This window comes from Passer domesticus, chromosome 4 (genome assembly GCF_036417665.1).
Source record: "Passer domesticus isolate bPasDom1 chromosome 4, bPasDom1.hap1, whole genome shotgun sequence".
NCBI lineage: Eukaryota > Metazoa > Chordata > Aves > Passeriformes > Passeridae > Passer > Passer domesticus.
Genome location: NC_087477.1, coordinates 61,374,274 through 61,393,579, shown reverse-complemented (window position 1 = coordinate 61,393,579; position 19,306 = coordinate 61,374,274). Strand labels below are relative to the sequence as shown.

The window sequence follows — 19,306 nt, the reverse complement described above, 5'->3', positions numbered from 1 at the left end:
AGGCTCACTGGGAACTAGGGATGCTAGCTGTTGATGAGTCAAGGCATATGGGCTGAAGGAGCTCTTCTGGGAAAAGAATTCCTTTTTCTTCTTACCTGAACAAGGACTGCAAGATTCAGCTCTGTGACAGAGCCTTGGAATGTTTTCTTAGCTTCCACTGTACTTACAGAGGGTTTGGGAGTACCTGGATCTTCCAAGAAGTATTAGCATCTTGCAGAATCAGGTGCCTCATTAACTAGATGGATCTTTATGCATTCATAAATTGAATCTCTAACCCAGAAAGTTAAGACTTTAAGAGAAAGCATGTTTAACATCAAGTGTAATATCAGGTATGTAAATGCAAATATGCAGAGTTTGTAACAGCACGTATGCAAAGTAGGCTCACAGGCTCTCTGAGCTGTGTCCCAAGCAGAAAATGGCCAGAAGACAACAAGCTTTATATGCATAAATGCATCTAATAAATGCATAATATTTATTTTACAAATATTTATTTTCATGTTTGTTGTCAAGAGGAATCTGATAAATGTTCAAAACATAGCGAGTAAGAATTTGATACTTTGTATTGTCAGGGCACTGTGACATTGGCTGTCCATATGCCATATGCTTTTATCAGAAGAGAAGATCTTGCTACTTTCATTGTGCTGGCCCTGTGAAGTCTCATGATGTTGTTAGGTGAAATTTTGGCATGTCAAACTTCGGCAGAGACAAAACTTGGTCTGTAAGAATGTATGTGAAATACCCATAATATCTAGGAGGGAAAATTTTAAACGTACGTAGTTTTATTACACATCTGTTATGCAAATAACATTCACACACCACTTATTCTGAAGTTTAAATATATGAAAGTAGGAAATGAGAAGTTAATAACAAAACCAGAAGTCAGTTAGAAACTAACTTTCTCCAAAACTAAATACCAACTTTTTGAAAGCAGGTAAAATAGTTTAAAAATTATTGACGCACAATGAATTGTTTTAAATGCAAAATACTTATTTAATAACAATTGTATTATTCTCATTTTTCCCTTAGAATAAAATAACATGAACTGCAGAATATTGCTCATGTAACTGGGCCATGCAGTTTGGAACTTAATGGACTTGATTGTGGTTTATGTAAGGTGTTGCAAAACCACCACAATGTGCACAATATAAAGAATATCATAGAACCTTGTCTATTATATTTATTTCTCTAGTCAGCAAAATAGTATCCAACCAGGCTAAAAAAAGATCCACCAGAGCTACACAACTGCTCCTACCATCATCTTGGTTCTACAGCAGACGGGGGCTTGTGGTCCCCAGTGGGTCAGGGTTGTCCCTGCTGGTCCGAGAAGCACGTGCAACAGGACAATGTGGAATTACCACTAACACATCCAGTATAACTTGGCTCCTTATACAAAACAATCTTAAATTATTTAAAATACACAACTCTGTACTACTTGGGAGTTAGGCAAACACTGTAAATCTTGTCTTTTACAAAGGGCAAAAAGAACCAAAGATGTTTGACTTACCCACCACAGTGGTATGGGAGAGAACAGAGGTTAGAAGTGAACCAACTAATGACTGCTAACATTATAATTCATTTCATGTTGCAAACTGCTTCTACCACTTCAAGCCTCACTGTCAGCAACAGTCACTTTTTAAAATCAAAGACTGATTTCTTTCATCTCATTGAGTCACAGGATGAAATTATCAAGGATATAGGAAGAAATAAAAAAGTAAAACTCATCTCATCATAAGTTTTTTTGAACTTATGTCTGCTTTTGGAATGTAAAGTAAATGAGTAAAGGTGAATAGCACACTAATGGCTAAGCATTTAAATACTTCTAATACATAACCCATTAACACTCACTAAAGATACACACCTTCCCCAGTAGGCACACTAACAACATTAACGTAAAATGCTATTAAGACCCGAATGTTAGATTGCCCTTGCCTCCAAAAACGGGAGTTGGTTTTCAAGACTTATCTATCTGCGTAGATCTGGATGTTCAGACAATCTTCAAACACAAACAGTATACAATCTAAAAGGCAAACCTGAAGACTCTTGACTAGGCAAACAGGTGTTTGTCGAGAAACCAAAGTTTTTGATGTAGGTCTCGCACCACATTCACACTGGTTAGCCAAGGCCTCAGAACTGCCATGGAAGGCAGCGGATGAGCTGCAGGGCAGGACAGCTGGGGAACCCAGCACAGTGGCAGAAGCAGAGAAAGAACCCTATCTTGTGCCCTTCAAGGCCAATATACCCCTTCTTCACTGATTCCCTAGGAATCACATATTCGAGCATACATTATGAGCTCCTGGCAGCAACCCAATCTTTACTAAATTAACAGCAGTGTGATACCGTCCTATTCCCGAGATTATCTTTCACATGACATTGTTTCATCTCTCCGACTTCAGCTGCACTCTGTTCGTAAAGCAGGGAGCAGCCTGGGAGCACATATCCTGGTGTCTGCACGCCACTGCCAGCTTCTTTTAAAGAGAAAAACCTAAACCTCTTTGGCTCAAAGTATCAGACTGAGCTCCTTTAAGGAAAAACAGAAAATCGACAGAAGAGTGCCACTTCACATTAAAATCCCCAATAACCAGAAAAACCACAATCAGACCAGCTGATAAGAAGACAAGCCGACGTTTCTCTGGTCTGGAAAAGAAGGAGAGCTGCCTGACACCGAGCGGAGAGGCTCCGGCTCTCCCGGTGTTTACGTTCCCCGGCACCCGGGGAAGCGCCCGGCGGCGGGGACGTCCCTGCACTTCAACAGGCTTGAAGTTACCCCGCAGCCCCCACCGGGGCTCCGCCGCCACTCCCCGGCCCTGGCCGCGCCCGGCGGCCGGAGGGTCGGGCGGGGATGTCCGCGCAGACCCCCGGCCGCCGCCAGCCCGCGCCCTCCCGGCCCCGGCACGGCGGCCCCGCTCACCGTTCTCCGGCCGCCGTCGCGGAGGGCTGCGGGGGCGGGGGCAGGGCGGCCGGGCGGGCAGGGGCGGCCCCGCGGCTCGGCCCCGCGGCTCGGGCCGGCTCACACGTCAGCCCGCGCCACGAGACCCGGATCTGCCGGCTCCCGGCGGCGGCGGGGCCGGGGCGGCGCCGCGCGGTCCCGCCCCCCGCTCCCAGCCCTCCGCCCGGCACGGGAGCCCGAGCCCGGCTGGGGCAGGGCCGGCCGCGTCCCGGGCCGCGCTCGGGGGCCGCAGTGCCGAACAACGCGGCGGCCATAAAATAATGCTCCGCTAGGTCAGAGCGGAGAGGACGCAGGGACAGGGCTGCTGTAGGGCCAGGTGTGCCTGGGGGTCCGCCACAGCCCCCGCGGCCAGGGCTCCGCACCCCCGGCACAAACGCGGTCACTTCGGCCGCCTGGCCCCAGCCATCCTCAGCGGAGGGTGAGGGAATGTACAGGGTAATTTCTCATCTTGAAATTTAAAGCCTGTTCAGGAGCTCCTAACTCACGGGCTTCTAAGCAATTAAAGCATGCATCAAAATAGGTATTTAGATGTTGTGAATGAAATTAGAAAGGAAAATCAGATGGTGGCTTCTCAGTCAGCCAAGGAGAGGGAGTGTCATACTCCCAATACCGAAAGATGGACCACATCCTGTCTTGGGAGACACTGATGCCATGCAATAATGCAGTGGGGATTATACAGGGAAGAAAATCTTGTCCTCCAATATTTCCAAGGCTGTCTTACCCCCTCCAAGCCCAGAAAAAAGGACAGTACTGCAACTAGAGTGAGAAGGGAGGGTTGGATAGAAGTTGAAAGTGCTCTCCATTTGGTACCCCTGAGCAGTGCTGCATAGCCACACATATGTGACCCACACATGGCTGTTCTCGTTACTATTTGCAGTTGTCATGGGGTTTTCAAGCCTCCTTTAGTGGCAACATTTTTTTTTTTTCTGAAAGTGTTTTCCTAAATTTGGGAGTCTAGCCTATGCTATTTTGCCAAGTCTTGGATGCACTGCTGGTTGGCAGCCTTGCATGTCCAACCATCACTGGTGCACAGAGACACCACTCTGAAAGATGCAGGTAGACTAACTCTTCCTGGTTAGGGCTGGCCCTGGACATACCCATTTCACTTCTGAGTCAGGAGGTAGGCTGCCTTTGTGTAGCAATGCCACACAGTCCTGATTTACTGTGCATCTTGCCTCTTGTTTCCCATGTTTTAGTCCTTTCTCTTGTCTTAGCACCCAACTAAGCAGTGGCAATACTGAAAAGGGAGGCATGGGACTGACACAAAGCCAGACCATCACACAAAAAAGCTATGATATGCAGAACTTGTATCATCTTGTTTACCTCAATCCAGGGAACTAAGACTCTGGTAAGGCACTAGGAATGTTAAAACTTATCTTTAATTTGGAAGTATGAAACTATATCCCTTCAATGTTTCCCGGGAGAACAGGTTTCTTTACAGCCTGTTCAGGAGTTTGGACTGCAACAGGAACCATGAACATCAGCAATATCAAAGCATGCTTGCCTTGAAGTTTACTTTGGCTGTCCTGGCCAAACACTAAGCTAACCTAGACAATGGTGTCAGAGGGTAGTCATAGGAAGAATGATCAACTGTTAGCTGGATCCTTCCTTCCAGCTCTCCCACAGCCATTCTCCTAACCCTTCACCAGGAGCAAGCCACCCTTGAAACAAGCAAAGGCAGCTTCTCAATGCCATTAACCAGTCCTGCCTATGTGTCTCCCACACCTCATACACAGGGCTAGCCATTGTTCTAGAAGATGGATCTGAGATCCTGAAATCCCCAAACCAAATACAGCTTATCATTAGTCCTGATTCAAACAAGAGAGGAGAGAAATGCCAATTGCACAATAGCAGAGAGGAGGGTTCCTTCTGCCAAGCTGAGACAGAAATGCCAAACACTTCTATTTTCTTGCCAAACAGCTTTTGGACAATGTCAAACAGCAGTTGCTAAAATGATAGCAGGCATATTTGGAGGAACCATTGAAACTGATGAGAGAATCTCAGTGATTCATTCTTGGAGAACTAAATTTGAACAACCTAGAACTGGAAGGGCAAGACTAAGTGAGCTGGACCAGAAGCATGAGATGCCTTGTCAGAAATGAGCCTGCAAAGAGTCTATATAGGAGAAGCAGGAGTTGAGAGTGATGACAACTGAGTGATCTACAAGAAAGCAGTATGTGGTGGTGGCACAGCTAGAGCTCAGATGTCTTCCTCACTTTGAATCAAATGCAGCCTCCTGAGGCCTCAGTGCATGATATCTTTCTGGCTCATTTCTCACATCACCCCATCCAGGTACTCGCATTATATCTGGTAATGTCTTGTAATTGTGCCTTGAAGAGCTGTGCAAGCAGCACTACCTGGCTGGCCAGCCAGCCCCGCTGGGTGAGATAAAGCTACCCCTCCCTACTCTCATTTCTTCACCCATGTTGTGTGCTGCAAAGCTCAGCATATCTGAAAATAGTTTTACTTACCTGGTCTCAGTAAAAAGCTGAGACTTTTTTTCCAGTATCCTGCATTATTTGCACTGTCTTTTGACAGCAAAAAAGCCATTGTTTTCCTGATTATTTTTCTTTGTTCAGCATATATGTTTCCATTTGCATATTTGGAAATATGAGAAGCTGATGCGCCTAATGAAGGATGGATTTGTGAAAGGATTATCCTCATGTATGAAACTTCAGAGGATGAACTGTCAAGGAAGAGGGGCAGGCAACAGGAACCACAGAAAGTAGACACCAGGAGCAAGAGAAACAATGTATAAGCTTATTGCTTTCAAATCAGCAAGAACATACAGGTAAGCAGAAAGTAGCTGGGTATTTTACATAAAACATTCTGCCAGAGCATCTCTCAGAATTTGGCCCTCCTGGTTCCCACGGGCAAATGAACAAGGCATAGCAGGCACTGATTCTATCTCAGCTTCCTACTCCCAGACTTCAGCCATCTGCTCCCCCTTACACTCACAAATTTAGTGCACAATACAGCAGTAAAACAAGATCCTGATACGGAGGCTATTTTCAACTCACTCTATGAAGTCTCCATTCTGGCAGTCAAACTATGATGAAAACAGCGGTGTAGACTACTGTAGGAACAAAGCCATGAGATGCATTCAAAATCAGATAGTAACAGGGATAGAATGGTGAATCTACTGATTTTGGCACACTAAAAGAATTGTGCTGCCCACTGCCAAACTAAAACTATGAAGACAACTGATTAAAGAGCAGAGGATGGTAATATTCCTTCTACCAAAACCCTTTACAATGGAGGAGGGTGGAAGTTGAGCAAAAGTTACTATACATTCTCTACATCCATAATCTAAAAGTAGTATGTCTTGGGCATTTTGTAAAGCAACAGGCAGGTGTTACATTCCACATGACAGTGCTAGCTTTCAACTTTTCTACCTCAGTAGGCAATGGTAAAGGAGGATTCATGTTGGTGATCTAACTTGCCAAATAATGAATGAGCTTGTTTACAGATACCCAAGAACATTACTTTTCCCATTCTCAAGTTTCTTTTTCTGCTGATGTTCTTTTCATCTTTGCTGCATAAGTCATGTCACTAGGCATTGTATTGCTGACATCCAGGTACTCTGTGGAGTGGAAATTGTTCATCTGCAATTCATGCAGTTTCATCAGATCTGAAAAATGACCTAGAAATGGGACAAATCCTCCTAATGTAACTCCTTTTCTGCCTGCTCCCTCTTTTCTTGTATGCAGTTCATAATAAGTAGATAATGCTGTTCTAAGAAGGAATCTGCAGGAAACTCTGCTACAAATTTTGATACCAAAGAACCATTTGTAAGAGGTCTGCAAAATAGTCTGAAAATGGCACCTAGGAAGCGGAAAGGAAAAATTATTAAATATCCTTGTAGCACCAAGGTAAGAGAGGCCTTTGGGCAGCAACACTGGGATTTTTGGAAAAGGAAATCTAATTTTGGGAAAAGGAGCCAAGTCTTTAAAAAAGTTGCCTGCAAGCATTCCTAGAATTCAGCTGGGCTGGCATCTCACAAAGCTCTGGCGAATTGAAAAGCACTTTGGGGCACTAGGCAGCAAGCCTGTGAATTGGCTGGCACAAAGACTATATTGTGTACTTATGTTAATTTTACCAATATTTACTCATGTAATCACCACTGAACCGAACTGATACTGCCAGATTTTCTGTCATGTGCAGATCTGAACTTAACAAACACTCAACTGCAATTGTCAGAACTCACAGAAAAAATATGGCTCAGTGGAAACAAGAAACTCCAGTGAAATTGTCAGAGGATCTGTGGAGGATCGTTTGAGCTCCGGAAGCATCAACACAGCAACACAGACTTTTGGGATCAATTAGCCACAGTCTAGGGAAAATGACCACAAAGGATTGCTGCAATGCTGCCAGACCACAGCTGCCCAGTGAAGTTTTCCAAACTATGAAATGGATGAAGGAAATCTGAAGTTGAGGGGATGACAAGGATTATTTTACACTTAACTAGAATAATGACTAGTAATTTAGAGTAACTATGAAATGCAAGCAGGCCAGTTGGGATGCTTATAAGGTTAGGCTTGCAAAAAGCAATTTAAAAATAGAGGATTAAGTCCTGAGACACTAAATTGTTAATGATGACACTCACTGGTAACTCTGAATTAGGCTGAAATGGTTCTGTAGTATTAAAATACTATGTTCTCAGTAACCACATAAGTTAATAGTCCACTAAATTTTGTTGATAATTATCCAGTCAGTATTTGGAACATTATTTTACAATTGCTTTGGCCAGTCTCTTCTAAAAATGTGGTCTAAGTGAACCAACACTGCTATAACCTTAAAAAATCGGTTTTTCTCTGGAGCAGAAATCAAAATAGCAGCTGCTCAACTGTGGTGGCTTTCCTGCAAAGAAAAGATGAGAAACAGAGTGAACTGCTTCATAAGCAACTGTAGTTCACATAAGCTATCTGCAGCCATAAATTTACCAGCAGCTAACGTTGCTATATTCATCTGAAAACTGCTGCCACTTGGGAAAAACACATCTCATGTCACCCTCTATGTTCAGAGCCATTTCAGCATTTAGTCTCAAAATGCCTCTGAACATGAGTCAGAGCCCTCAACTGTTACAGTTCTCACAGACTTGAAATAAAAATGAATCCCTCTTCATTTCCAAGTGAATGCCTAATAGAAGAAGCTGAATCTGATAGACAAACCACAAGCTAAAATGCAAGCAAGCAGATTTGATATTAGGTGCAGAAGTGAGAAGAGAAAATGAAAACAAGATCCCAAAGGATTTTTAAAAACACTTTACTAGAAATAACTAAGGAGCAGCAATGAATTTAAATTTTCTGGTCATGAACTGGAAATTATTCTGATCTGAAATGGATATATGCAGTTTACAGTTAGTATTAAGTATTTGGTATATGACTGAAATTTAAGAGTACCATCCATTAAAAAGCCAAGGCATTATTTACTAATAAAAAAGATATAGCAAGAAGAGAAGAGATTTAATGTGTCACTGAGGAGGTGTATCAAAAGGCATAACTCTGCCAGTCAGCACTTGAAGATCAGTATTCTATCACATAAAATGTGGCAGCATCTCTGTATGGACTACAGAGAACTAAATCATATTGTTGGAAAAACAATCTGATCTGTTATCACTGTAAGTGATACTCTGGTTTCTGTAGCACATTCAACCATGCCTTTTACTTTGGATATTAGAACATGAGTATTGACAAGTGTACAAGAAATGACTGCTCTCTCAGCTGGGCAAGATCTCTATAGACATAATGCTAGGGTTTTCACTTGTGCACATTCGCTTTTGAGCAAATTTTGTTTGATGATGTGGTATGATGCAGCTGGATGTTTGCTGTAGTATGTCACACCTTTTGAAGAGGAGCTCCAAACCCTACAAGTGGTGTAGTGTAAGAAAGAAAATTAGACTTTACAGAACTTGACAATACTGTCTGGTCAGGAAAAAAGGATTCTTCTGTAGTACACCCTCAGCAAGTTTGCTGACAACACTAAGCTGAGTGGTGTGAACAACACACGGGAGGGAAGGGATGTCATCCTGAGCGACCTTGAGAGACTTGCGAGGTGGGCCTGTGTGAACCTCATGAAATTCAACAAGGCCAAGTGCAAGGTCCTGCACATGAGTTAAGGCAACCCCAAGGACAAATACAGGCTGTGAGGAGAATGGGTTGAGAGCAGCCCTGCTGAGAAGAACTTGGAAGTGCTGGTGGATGAGAGGCTGGACATGATCCAGCAATGTGCACTTGCAGCCCAGAAAGCCAGATGTATCCTGGGTTGCATCAAAAGCGTGGTCTGTAGGTCAAGGGACACGATTCATCCCCTCTACTGTGCTCCTGTGAGACCCCACCTGGAATACTGTATCCAGCTTTGGGTCCTGTAACATAAGAGGGACATGGACCTCTTGGAATGAGTCCACAGGAGAGCCACAAAGATGATCAGAAGGATGGAGCACCTCTCCTATGAGGAACAGCTGAGATCTGGGGCTCTGGGAGACTTTATTGTGTCCTTCCAGTACCTAAAAGGGTACAAGAAGGCTGGAGAGACTTTTAACAATGGGTTTATTAGGATTAAAATTCTTTTACGGTGAGGATGGTGAGGCACTGGAACAGATTGCCCAGAGAAGCTGTGGCTGCCACATCCCGGGAAGTGCTCAAGGCCAGGTTGAATAGGGCCCTGAGTAACCTGGTCTAGTGGAAGGTGTCACCCATGGCAGGGGGTTATGTAATTCAATTCAACTCACACTTCACAGTTCATAAATTTTGCAAAAACACCACACAGATTGAGGGAAACCTTTTGGGTGTTTGAAAGTATGAATTTACATGTTTGGTGTTTAAACAGGTTCTTGTGGTTACCTTTTGTTAAGCTACTAAGGTAATCATTAGACATAGATGACATCTCTAAAACTGAAGGTAATTACTGAAAAAAAAAGGATGGAAAGATTGGAAGCTGAAGCTGTATTATAGCTGAAGTCCAACTCCTTTGTAGAGAAAATACTGAGGTAGCCAGTCCTTTCACAATGGTGCCCAGTGACAGGACAAGAGCTAAACATAAGAAACCACTTATTTTTTTCTGATGCTAACTGATGATGAACATTGGTATTGGCTGCCCAGAAGGGCTGTGGTGGTATCTCATATCCATAGAGATATTCAAATGGACATGGTCCTGGCAAGGCAACTTGCTCTGGCTGACCCCGCTTGGACAGGAAGGGTGGTCTAGAGATCTCAAGAGGCCCCTTCCAACCTTGACCCTGTAATTCTGTGATACTGTGCCACTCGAGAGGGAACCCGCAAGTAGATACACCTGCAAAGAGCTTTCACTGCCATTTCTGTGGGAGTAAAATTATTTTGAATGTGTGATATTAAGATACAGGGATAGTATGGTACCTATAAATAAGTCTGCTGGGAGAGTTAATACCTTTTATGTCTGCTCTGTGTTTGGGGAAGGGACCGACAGCATAATATTACAATATTCCCAGGACTAATGATGCCTTACATTTTAGCTTCTGTATTTTTGAGATTCTGTGCTGCTTTAGTGTGTAACTCTGAGCTTCATACTAAGTGTTAGCAAGTTCTCCTTGCAGGATAGGTAGACAAAACAATCCTTTTCCAGCTTGTCCAAGGACAACTGTTACCAGCTCCAGGCCCAAAAAGTATAAACAAAGGTGGACTGAAGAGAGAAAATAAGGAGGATGTAACTTCATAACCTAAAGCTATAAGTGGACAATTAACTCCAATATGCAAATGGGCCAGAATTTTTAAAAGTGAGAGACCTCATGACCAGTCATTTTTGTGACCATTTTGGGTTCATCTTGGATGTAGCCCTGGCTAGGCCCTTAAACTGCCCAAGGTGTATCCATTAAGTCTTTTAATAAATAACTACTTTATTCTTTAACTCTATCTAGTCTCTGTTCTAGGTCAGCCTTCTCAAGGCATCCTTAAGGGTTAGAATCTGCAAAATCAAGAGGCAATCACAGAGCATAACTGAATACTTCCCAGTATGACTAAGCCCTGTTTGGGAAAAGAAAGATACAGTCTAGAATACTGCCTTTAAAAGCTTGTTCCAATTCACCATGTGATCTTTTTGCACTGTAAGAAAGATAGGAAAGCTGTAACAGGGAATTTTATGAGATGGATTATACTTCAATGGTACTGCTATAATTGCTACCCTTTGTTTGAGGAAAATGTTCAAGACAAGAAACTCCTTACATCTAAACTAGATCTTCCATCTAAACAAAGGCATATGCTATTACTAAAAAGAGACACACAGAATAGTAGGGATTTTCTAGATACTGCTTTGGGAAACATTGCATGCCTGGCAGAAATCCACAGACCAGAGAAACGGCTTGTATCTGCTGTGTTCAGGGAAACTGTACATTACTCAGTACAGGACAGTTTGAGCTTTGTTTGTTTGAGCTTTGTTTGTTTAACCTGACTTTATCCTAATAAATTGCCAGGTGCAGTGTTCTTGCTAGCCATGTGGACAAACTAAAGACAATCTGGTTAGGAAAACAACAAATGATATTGTCCTGGCTTCCATTCTTGAATTGACCCTTACTGGTTTCTATGATTTGAAATCCTGTTCAATTAACTTTTTTACAGAACCGTGGTGCAAACACTGAGTAGTGATTTAGATGTAAGGCTTTAACTCTAAATTATTGTCCTACTGTAGTAAGATTAATAGAAAAACTTGGAGATTTTTTCCTAAATCAAAACTGTTCTAGTCTCCAAAATGCAGTTATTTTAGGATGGTATCAACATATCTACAACAACAGAGCCTGATAAATTACCCATCTGTCACAGCTGAGCTTTTTCTAGATGATCTCTGACAAACTTCACTATTTTGTAAATTTTTGTTGTAGACAGTTCCAAAAGGCTTCCATCAGTTGTGGATTTGGTGCCCATCATAACAGATTATACTGTATTTTAGCAAAATGGCCATCATTAGAAATAAGTTCAAATTCTAGATACAATTTTCAAAAAACCTCAGAATCAGAAATTGCTGGATCAAGCAACAATAACTGAATTCAAGAGCTCCAGATTGCTTTTTTATTATTGGTCCTACCTTTCAGGATCCCTAAAAAGTCCTGTGCTTTACAAAACAGAGAGACCATTGGAGAAATTCTTAACAATTGATATGCAAAGTATACTGGAATATGTTGGCTCTATGGCTTGGTCTGTAGTAGTTTTCTGATTTTACTGCATATATTCATGTATTATACTGTGGTTATTCATACATCTTTAATGCATATTCTCTTATAGCTGGAAACTTTTTTGAGGTGGAGCCACCTCATAAAACTATTCATAAGACTATTGCCTGCAGGAGCATAATCCATCTCTGCAGCAGCCTGCATTGATTGCTCTGTGTCTCAAATTGTGTACATTAAGAAGAAAGGTGTCCACTCTCATCCTTTTCTCCTGAGAAGATACAGGAGTGATGCAGATCAGTTTGCAACATAAACTCCCTGAACAAGTGTTGCCAATCTGCTCAAAGGAAAGTACAGAAAGCCAGGTAGAACCATCCCAGAGACACAAATTTTATATATATATATATATATATATATATATCTGATGGCAGTTGGACCTCTTTATACAGTGAGCTTCCTACATTGTTAGGAATATGAAAATATTTTAGCAATAAAGACCACTACCAAAGAAAGTGGGTTTATTTTTCATTTATTCTGGATTCCCATATTCATTCAATTACTGCTTCACAATTTTTTGCTGCTCCAGTTCTAATTCCAAATTCAAATATCCTAATAAGAGACTCTAACTCCACCCCCCAAACATTTACTTCAAAATATCAATGCCATTTTACCTTCTCTCTTACATAATGTCTGCATTTAGGCACTTCCCTGGCTACCACTACACTGAACAACAAATTTAAGCTTCTAGCTAAAAGGTCTGATATACTTCAGTCCTGATGACTTTTATAAATGGAGGCTTTACTGAGTATCAGTCTGGATCTGATTTTAGCCCCAGAAGTCATTAAAATAGCAGCAAATGTTATTCAGTCATAAATCCTACCATGAGGAGAAGAAAATGTCCAGTTGGCCAGGAAAAGCTGTCCAGCTGGCCTTTTAAGGCAGCTCTAACTCCCTTTTGTACCTTTCTATGAAAGAAAGATCACAATATTTAATTAAATAAAGTTACACAGATTTGTTAGCATACTAAAAGTTATTACATTAAGAGACTATAACACAAGATACTTAAAATGGTACAAATTCTTCACTCAAGGTAGTAAATGTTTTTTGAGTGAACAACAGTATACCAGCCACAGAGCACGGTGACTAAATTCTTTATAACATTGGTTAAATCCTCTCTTCCCTTAGAACTCTAATATTCATACATCTACTAATAAAGCCATGTTAGGTTGTGAAATCTATTTCTGTATTCACAGCTTACTTTAATTTTGAAAGGATCCTCAGAAAGACTGCTATCTTCTTTTTGTAATAGGAAGAAAGGAGCACACTTTATAAGAAGTGCTTCTAATTCCCTGTAATCAACTTGTCAGTCTTTGGCTGCCAAAGTTTCAAGGTAGATGCCTGATCATTAAGAATATTAATCAACTTGGGAGCTCCTGCAAAATTACAAGAACTATTTCATAACTGAACCTAATTTTTCCCCCCTCTTTTTTTTTTTCCTCATAAAGCCACAAGAATTGGCCCGTGGACCCCAAGGTGTATGTACCCTCAGTTGAAAATCACTCTTCCACAAAAAAGTGGAAACTTAAAACCCCAGTAATTTTGCTAACAGACTCAAAAGCATTGGGTGTCTTTGTATCTAGGTTTTCATACTAGAAACATCGTGTTCAGATATGACATTAATTTAGAGGATATTGGCAGACCAATATAAATTAATGAAAAGTCCAGGGTGTCCTGTCAATTTCTAATAACAGCTCTTAACAAGTGAAGGACAATAGGGTGTTATTAAATTACAAAAAAAAAATAATTCTGCCAATTCATTATTTAATGAAAACTTTGCTATGCTATAGATTGATGTCTGATATAACTCCATTAATTCAGATGAATTACATCATATGAATTCAACCTGACTTCACATCACTCTAATATTTAGTCAGAACCCTTACTGCCTTTTAATGCACATACATTTAATCTGCTAACAACATGAAAAGTATAATTTAGCAAGCACAGGCATCTCGAGTGAATACCTCCTCTCTCTTCCTGAACACCGAACAATTTCTGTTCTACTGGTTATGGCATTTCTGCCTACAGAACTCCTACAAGTTCTTCATCAACAGCTTCACAGCTAAGGCTGGACAAAGGAAAGCTTCCCAACAGAGGGATCTGTCTCAGCCGAGCGAGGCAAACTGCCCTGCTCCACCCAGGAGAGGGCACTCTTACACCTGGCCACGAACCGGACATGGACACCTACAGGAGGAACAGGAAAGTTAAGATGACATCCTGAAACTCGGTCAGCTTGCACGACCAGTTAGTTATTTTTATGATAACGCTAATAACAGGTAAGTTGAATCATCCAGACGCTGCCACAACAGGAACGCAATATGACAGACAATAAACGTGTGGGCTAAATTTATTCTTACTCTCTGAAATGTGCTGAATGATATGCAGACAAAAAAGACAATTTCTGCATTTCTCTGGTAAAAGCTGGGACCATAGAAAGAGAGCTGTAAGTGGACCTTCAGTGCAAAACGAAGGTTAAATTTAAGAATAACCTAGTAATATGAATATTAGCTGTTGCTTTTTTTTTAAAAAAAATAAAGCACTACTATAAATAAGCATGCAAACATTTAAATGCAAAGTGCATATAAACTAGTACTAACAGCCTGTAAAGTTAATCCTTATATGGATATCTCATGAAATAAATAAAATAAGAATTAAAAATGCTACAGGTTCAACTCCTGTTTCTGAAGGGATAGAAATCAATATACATCTCTCTTGAGACAGCTTTGCTCTCCAATAAGTAATCCTCCAGCAACAAAGAGAGAAGATCAAGCCTGACATTTTTGATTTTTCTAAACTAAAGAAGCCGAGATGAAGAGGTGGTAGTTTTGTTATGCAAGACATAAAACAGTAAAAGAGAAATAGAATGCTGCATACTGCAAAGTTAATGTTTTCAAAAATCTTATTTTCCTCTAATCACAGGGGACTATCTCAATAATTGCAAATTTTCTCTGAGTAATTCTACTATAAAAATGTTATATTGATATGAAAATAATAACATTCAGAAAACATGGAAATGAGAAAAAACTCACCAAGAATCTTAACTTGGAGAACAGAAAGCACTCAGTGCTGTCATAAGCATCTTGGAGTCCCCAGGCAGAGAGAAGAACCATGCACTTGGGGCTAGATTGGATGTACAGCGAGTCCATTGTGCGCAAACTTTGCATGAGCCAGAGCCACTTCTCCATGAAAATGTGAGGAACTCTTTCCTATATATAGGTTGCACGACAGACAGTACTTCCCACATGGCATGGGAAATGACAGTGTTTAGGATGTTTGGTTATCCCAGCATTGGCTAATGAATATTGTTAGCCTTTCCATACTGAGAGCTTAGGCTGAGGCCCTACAACCACTGGCCCTACCAACGTTCCTCCTGCAATAACCTTACATCGTTTGAACTTCACCTATGTCTCCTTCTCCCACTTCCAGAAACCTTTCAAAACAATATGCCAATCATAATAAACAATGCATAGATACTCAGAATTGTATCTCTCAGTCTGTTAGTTGTGATCAACACCAAAAAGCAAAAGCATAAACCAATCTGCAGCCAGTTTGTGAAAGCTGCTGTTGAAAGAGTTGTTCAGTAGGAGACTAAGATGATGACAGGGTCAATGAAAGAACTATCTCCTGAAATCATATATACTACAAATATTTTTAATTAAAAAAATAGCTATGTTCAATGGACTACAGCTGTACATATCATGTATGGATTTTTCTAAGGGCAAAAGACTAATCAGAACTTAATTCAGGGCTTTCTTATCAGTATACTATAAAATATATTAGGGAGTCAGACATGGAAATCCCTGAGATCACACAAAGAGGCTATGTTCTCAATTTCTGTCTAAGCATTATCTTTTCTAACAAAACAAAAATAAAACAACAAACCCAGCTTCCCCCCAAAACCCAAACCAAACCCCAAAACACCTGCTAAAAGTCTATGGTCCTGTTCTACCCTAAAACCCTGTAGAATCTTCTGTAAAATAGTAAACTATAATAAAGTATAAAACAGTATAGGAGGTATAAAATGATACTTCCAACATGCTGATTATGTAAGGTACTGATTTTTGTGTAGATTTTGATCCTGGCCAAACTCACCACTACTCTGTTCTACCAGCCAAAAAGCCTTTCTGTATCTGTCTTTCAGCAAAGAGAAAATTAACACAGTATTATGGTGAATATGAAACAGTTGTGAGGTGAGGGAAAATGCCTACTTAAGGACAAGGAAAAGGAATGGGGTATACCAAGGAAAAGAGATAGAGTAATTCATATTAATTTCATTTTTGCAGCAACAGACTCTGACATTTGTAATCCAAATGAGCACATGAAAATGAACCTAGGTACAAACCAGACAAAATCATTGCCCTTTACCACAGCTGTTACTGGATGTTCACTACCTGTAACATAAAAGCACACTCACAGGAACACAAAGGATTTTGACACTTAATAAAGGTCATGTTTTCCACTACATTCAGAGCAAAATCTGAATATTGGAAGCTTACCTTCTTTCTGTGAGCTGTCTGAAAAGACATGAAGGATTTAACCAGGAGATTTTATGTACTACCTTTATTATTTTTGTCTATAGTAGTCATAGTTGTTCAGCACACTACAAACCTAACTTTCATCTAAGAGGCAAAAAAGAGTTATCATCCTTTCTGTATTGGTGACAAACAAGGACACAGAAAAGCCATGGCCTACCTCTTCAAAAGGAATTTAAGACATATCAGTGGAACTCCGTTGTCTAAATTATTCTGAAAATGAAGGTTCAATATCACACTATTAAGTCATTAAAAAGAAACCAGGCCTACTGCAAAATGGTCCTTTTCATAAAGGTATTGAAAACCTCAGCTGAAAAACTGGATTGTATGATACATTTTAAAGTTTCCATCTGAAAAAAAATTTGTTGAACAGATGCACATGGTATAACATTTTTACAGAAAAATGAGCTTTTTCCAGTCAAACTACATGGGAAGATGAAACACATTAAAAGAACTGTATGCATCTGTATATAGTTGACAGATTTTAAAAAAATATTGATTTTTTTTGTTGCTTGTATTTTCTTTATAGTGTATATAATAGCCAAAAGGCTGTGTATACTAATGGAGGTGAATGAACAGCAGTTGCAGATAACAGCCCTACCAGAAGTCAGCTTTTGTTGAGATAAATGTCTGTGTTGTACGTTGTCCCGTACTGCACCCTTAAAAGGGGGCCGGCCCTATAAAATGTTCCTGTAAGCCTTAATGTCTTTTAAGCCTCTAGTTCCTGAATAAACAACAGTTCAAAATCCAATCTCATGTTATTCTCTGAAAATCTATGCTCCTTGATAACATACCTTATTTTATACACCTCAGGTTAGAAGTTATGGTTGCTGTTTCCCTATTTCGGATTTCAGAACAGAAGCAGCATCATGGGTGCCCACGTTTGCTTCTGCAATAAAATGTCCATTAGACAGGGCTGACCTTTGCCTTTTAATCTACTTTTAAAACATTATAGCAGAATCTGTGAAATTAAGCAGTTCCTGTCACTGTCCCCATTAAGTAACCTGCTTCTGGGCCTGCAAGTTCCTTGGTCCCGCGTGAGGAGGCACCAGCGTCTCCAGAGGGAGGGGGGAAGAGCACGAGGAGCAGGTCTGGGAGAGAGACGTGTAAGGAATAACATTTTTCTCTGCCGAGCATAATGGGGAAAAAAAATAGATGAGAAGCGCTGTTGTGGGCCCGGGTGAGCCGATTCTCAAGTTTCGTGAGAGCCCCCTAGTCCTTTTCGCTCGGGGGCTTCACCAGCAGACATACCAGCTGCTCCGTGAGCCAGCTGTGTCCTCAGCGACACCTCAGACACTTCTCCCGCTACTGCGGAGCCGGCCCAGCCTTGCCAAGGGCGCTCCTTCACCGTTCGCCGGCCCGGCGCCTCAGGGCTCAGCCCGCTGCCGGTACAGGGCCGGCCGGGAGCCATGACGACACAACGGCCTCAGCTGTGCCCCGGGGCCCGCCCGCGGCGGGGCTCTGCCTGAGGGGTGCCTCCGCACGCTCTCGCCACGGGCCCGCCCGGCCCGTGACGGGGCGAGCGGCTCGGGCAGGTGTCTCCCGGGACGGGCGGGTGGGCGGCCGGCGGGGCGAACCCCTGCGCCTCCACAGGTGGGCAGCGCATCCTTCCTTCGGGGTCAGCGGGAAGGAGGCGGCCCACAGCCCACACGCCGCAGCCGCCCCACCGGCAGCGTCCAGCCACGGCCCCCCCAGCCCCGCCGCCGCCCCGGTGCCGCTCCGGCCGCACTCCTGCGGCCCCTCCTGAGGAGCGGTGGCTGCCCTTTCGCGCATGCTCGGCGCGGGCGCCATTTTGGTAGGGCCGGGAGTTCTCCAGCGGAGCGGCGGCGGAGCTCGCTGGGCCCGGCGCGGAGGGGGCGAGGGGTGCCCGCTGCGGAGATGGCCAACATCGCGGTGCAGAGGATCAAGCGGGAGTTCAAGGAGGTGCTGAAGAGCGAAGAGGTCAGAGGCTCTCCCCCCTCCCCCTGCGCGCCGCCGCCACCACCCTTCCCCGTGTGAGCGTGGGCAGCAGTGGACGGTGCGGGTGCCCCGCCGGCCTTCGTGGGGACCCCGCACCCCCCTCGGCCCCACCTCCCCGTGCTGGAGGTGGGCCCGTCCCACGGCATCTGGGAGGGGAATGGCGATTCCCGGGGAGACGGGGCCCGCCAGCCGTTGGGAGGAGGAGGAGGAGGGGGCCGCAGGAAGCGCGGCGGCAGGGCCCGAAGAGGCTGGGCGGGCCGGCCCCGGCGAGGGCTGCCGGCGCTCGGTGCTCGGGAGCGCCGCCAGGCCGGAGGCCGCGGAGCGGAGCGGGGCGGGTGGGGCCGGGCCGGCCCCCGCGGGGACCCCGGCACGCGCCCTCCCGCGTCCGCCCGCGCGGCACCGGGAGGGACGGGAGGGACGCGTGGAGCGGCCTGGGGAGGGTGAGGTGGGTACGTGATCCACACATCCCCTTCAGCTGACCCCAGTGCCACAGGCTGCAGGGTACGGGTTTAAGGTTTGCTGGTTTTTAGCGGGTGCTATTAAACCTCCATTTAGCTTCGCGGTGTACAGAACTTGCTTTATCCCACTGCAGGCTTACTCACCTTCAGAAGGATGCTTTTAAAGCCTCACTCATTTCAGTCATGTTACCTCGTTTCCTGATCAGTATGTTCAGAG

At 43.2% G+C, this 19,306-nt stretch overlaps 2 protein-coding genes across 4 annotated transcripts in view; one reads left to right on the top strand and one right to left on the bottom strand.

The window, feature by feature from the left end:
• Positions 1-17,947, bottom strand: part of SMIM14 (small integral membrane protein 14) — a 53,034-nt gene extending 35,087 nt beyond the window's left edge. The window contains exon 1 of one of the 2 annotated variants that reach the window (XM_064418380.1): positions 17,924-17,947. The gene's annotated coding sequence lies outside the window, so the exon portion shown is untranslated. Of the gene's footprint in view, positions 1-2,908; positions 3,064-17,923 lie in introns of those variants that run through there. The other variant, XM_064418379.1, reaches the window with a different exon arrangement.
• A 394-nt stretch (positions 17,948-18,341) lies between these two features.
• UBE2K (ubiquitin conjugating enzyme E2 K) overlaps positions 18,342-19,306 on the top strand; it is a 44,297-nt gene continuing 43,332 nt past the window's right edge. Inside the window, exon 1 of one of the 2 annotated variants that reach the window (XM_064418372.1) lies at positions 18,342-18,613. In XM_064418372.1, coding sequence (XP_064274442.1) covers positions 18,551-18,613 — 63 coding nt within the window. In that variant the 5' untranslated portion in view covers positions 18,342-18,550. Of the gene's footprint in view, positions 18,614-19,257 lie in introns of those variants that run through there. The other variant, XM_064418371.1, reaches the window with a different exon arrangement.